This window comes from Priapulus caudatus, unplaced genomic scaffold (assembly GCF_000485595.1).
Source record: "Priapulus caudatus unplaced genomic scaffold, Priapulus_caudatus-5.0.1 Scaffold303, whole genome shotgun sequence".
NCBI classification, from domain to species: Eukaryota; Metazoa; Priapulida; class Priapulimorpha; order Priapulimorphida; family Priapulidae; genus Priapulus; species Priapulus caudatus.
In genome coordinates this window covers 135,814-139,033 of record NW_014577364.1, presented here as the reverse complement: position 1 = coordinate 139,033, position 3,220 = coordinate 135,814, and the positions used below count along the sequence as shown (strand labels likewise).

The following is a 3,220-nucleotide window of genomic DNA, read 5'->3' as shown; positions in this document are numbered from 1 at the left end:
TCTCTCTCTCTCTCTCTCTCTCTCTCTCTATCTCTCTCTCTCTCTCTCTCTGTCTTGCTCTATTTCTCGGTTGCTCGTTCACATTATCCTTCTCTCATTTTCTTACTCGCTCCCACTTCCGCTCTCTGTCTCTATGGTTCTGGCATATCCGTTTCTCCTTTGGTCTCTCACGATATCTCTCTCTCTTTTTTTTCTCTCTCTCTCTTTTTTTCTCTTTCTCTCTCTCTCTCTTTCTCTCTCTCGCTCTCTTTCTCGCACTGTCGTCTTCTCACATTTACTCGTGCATGCCTATGTTCCTGTGATTATATGAAGAGCTAATAAATACCTTAATAATAATAATAATAATTTTTAGTAATAATGTATTTGTTAGCTGTTGATTATATGATTCTCAGCCGCGACACATGCACGCGCGCCGTGTTCGCCTGGCTGCGAGCGTGCCGGGTTCAGCTGGCTGCGCGCGCACGCGAACGATTGAGTCACGCACGCAGTACTTAACGAGATATAGGCCTACTTACCTGCACGCAATATTAGAACAGCACTTTTCTACTAAGGTTGCAAATCGCTGTAGGCATTTTCTGAATCCCTAATCTGAAAGTCACCCTCTTGATTTATGCTCCGCTCGTGTGTGCTCGTACCATAATTTATATGTTATTACCATATGTTATATACATTTAAATTAGTTTACATCTGTTTATCACATGTTTTAAATTAGTTTAAAAATTAAATAACGACTGTGATTTGAAAGTGGCAAGTGGTGATCAAGACATATTTGGTATTTTTTAGAAATAACGGTGCAAGCGAGGAGCGAAGTAATCCGGTGAATGTACGTATATGTCAATGTGTTAGTTAGACGGTGTAATAAAAACTGTATGTATATAATTATGTGACGACAGTGAAACCAACATGCAGCACAGAAATGTAGAATACAGTGACGTTTTAATGCATTCTTTGTTACTATATCGTAAACTGAAAAATCTCGCCACATTATGTTTACTATTGAATTGGCCGGGATAATAGAGACAGCATTATGGTCGATTGCATAATGTGCATCCAGACTGTGAAGGCACGCATGCGACATTCTAGATAGAGCATTGCAGATAGAGCGAATCTAGCTTGCATTAGTTAAAAAAATCTATGGAAGTTAACGAATGTTCATTGATTGTAAGAAGCTGCATCTGTGGCAGATAATAGAAACAAACGGGGTTCGGCGGAACTTGGTGATGTTACCTGCTGTCCGGTTCCACAATTGTTGCGCGTTTATTGGGATAAAACTGATTAAAAGTCGTGTAATTACTCAAATTAGTTGTTTTGACGCAATATTGATGTTTGCATAATCGGCAGCGAACGCGTGGAAGCCAAGCAACCAGAACGTGAGCGGCGGTGCGTGCGCATTAGGGCCATATGGCTTTAAAAAAATAACCACGTCAATTCAAGATGGTGAATTAGAGGGTGAGATTACCTGTTCTTACGTCACGGCCACACCCCATCCCAACTACGTCCCGCTGCTATTTTGCGTATTAGGCTTGTGGACATATTATACCGATTAGCAAATTTATTAAAAATTCGTTTTCAGAAACGTTAGTATTAATTGATGACTTCGCGGGTTCATCTGGGTGGCATCCGTCACGCCGAAAACCGTCACGTGGGTGGCAATTCCGTCACGTGGGTGGCCCTTACCACCAATCGCTGCTATTCTATATATGTCTTAGTCCATAACCTGATTTTACGCATCTCACGCATTCTAAAACACTGTATTAGTCCATTTATAAGTCTCAAGTGTTGACCAAGATATGACAAAAATGACAACAATGACGACGACATTGACGACGATGGTGCTGTTGCTGCTGATGATCTTGGTGATGTTGCTGTTGATAAATATAGCAAAGATAGCACCTTCTAACTTCCTACATTTACGTTACATGGTCAATATCAATAAAGTTGGTATATATACTCTGCATTAAGTATAAATAACCTAGCAGGCCATATAATAAGACACTACCATAATAGGCTCAGCTCTCCACGCAAAGCGCCGATACCGCACGTATACTGGTTAATTAATTAACGAAGTAGCCGGTATATCCTTCTTTCCTGATGATTACTTCATTATTTATTAAATGTTGCTCTTTTCCACTATAGCTTCGGCTTCGCTGCGCATTGTGTGTGACGACAATACACGTCAACTGAGTGTAATACACACGTATAGACTATAAACTTAGACGCGACGGATCATAATGCCAGCGCGGAGTGATTAATCGTCGTTAGAGCAGCTACTAGAGCGAATAAACTTTAATAACGATACTTATGATACACATATGATTCTCGTCGTGGTTAATACCATCGTCATTAGCATAAATACTACAGCGAGTATACACTAACGAAAAATACTATGCAAATATTATCACTAGTTTAATAAACGATTCGTATAAACTGAAAAGGCACTCTGCTGTAAAAACTATTAAAATACAGCGCAGAGTACGTATATAAGGACGACCTGATTAAACTGACCTTTGTGCGGCGACATCCGAAAGCATACCGCGTAGACGAAGAGAATCACTCCGAGATAGGCACACCGGCTCAGCACTGACCCTCGCTGGTATCCACCTGCTCCGGCCAGGTTCCTGCCTAACCCAAGCATGATAAATGGCTGCGGGAGCTAGGCCCGTCCGTTCCGCCTAGTGGTTCTACAGTCGCTGTCGATTCGGCTCAACCATTACTGTAACGGCGACGTAGTCGGGTATATAACAGACGCGACAGTTGCACGAACTCGCACGCAACCTACTTATCGCCTAACAAAAATGAAAACAGAAATTTGCAGGTGACCTTTCTCCGCAGAGAGGACGCATCCGCCGCGACGAGCGCCTAATCGGAAGCGCGTTATACAGAGAAACGCGTGGCTCCCGCAGCCCTTCATCATGTGATAAAACACAACCCCGACACGATTCCTGGTCAGAGAGATGAGAGTGGTTGGCCGCCGCGCCTGTCACTTAGCGTCAACGCACCGCACGCCCACTCATACTTTGTCGCGAGTACACTAAAACGCACATTTCCTTTTAGTTAGGTAATCTTTTTCCCTTTATTTATCTCTCTCTCTCTCTCTCTCTCTCTCTCTCTCGCTCTCTCTCTCTCTCTCTCTCTCTCTCTCTCTCTCTCTCTCTCTCTCTCTCTCTCTCTCTCTCTCTCTCTCTCTCTCTCTCTCTCTCTCTCTCTCTCTCTCTCTCTC

At 42.9% G+C, this 3,220-nt stretch overlaps 1 protein-coding gene across 1 annotated transcript in view; it reads right to left on the bottom strand.

Annotated features, from left to right (window-relative positions):
• LOC106808769 (sodium/potassium/calcium exchanger 4-like) overlaps positions 1 to 2,697 on the bottom strand; it is an 85,503-nt gene extending 82,806 nt beyond the window's left edge. The window contains exon 1 of the mRNA XM_014811614.1: positions 2,506 to 2,697. Within this exon, the coding sequence (XP_014667100.1) occupies positions 2,506 to 2,635 (130 nt within the window). The 5' untranslated portion in view covers positions 2,636 to 2,697. The remainder of the gene's footprint in view (positions 1 to 2,505) is intronic.
• Between the last annotated feature and the right edge of the window lie 523 nt (positions 2,698 to 3,220).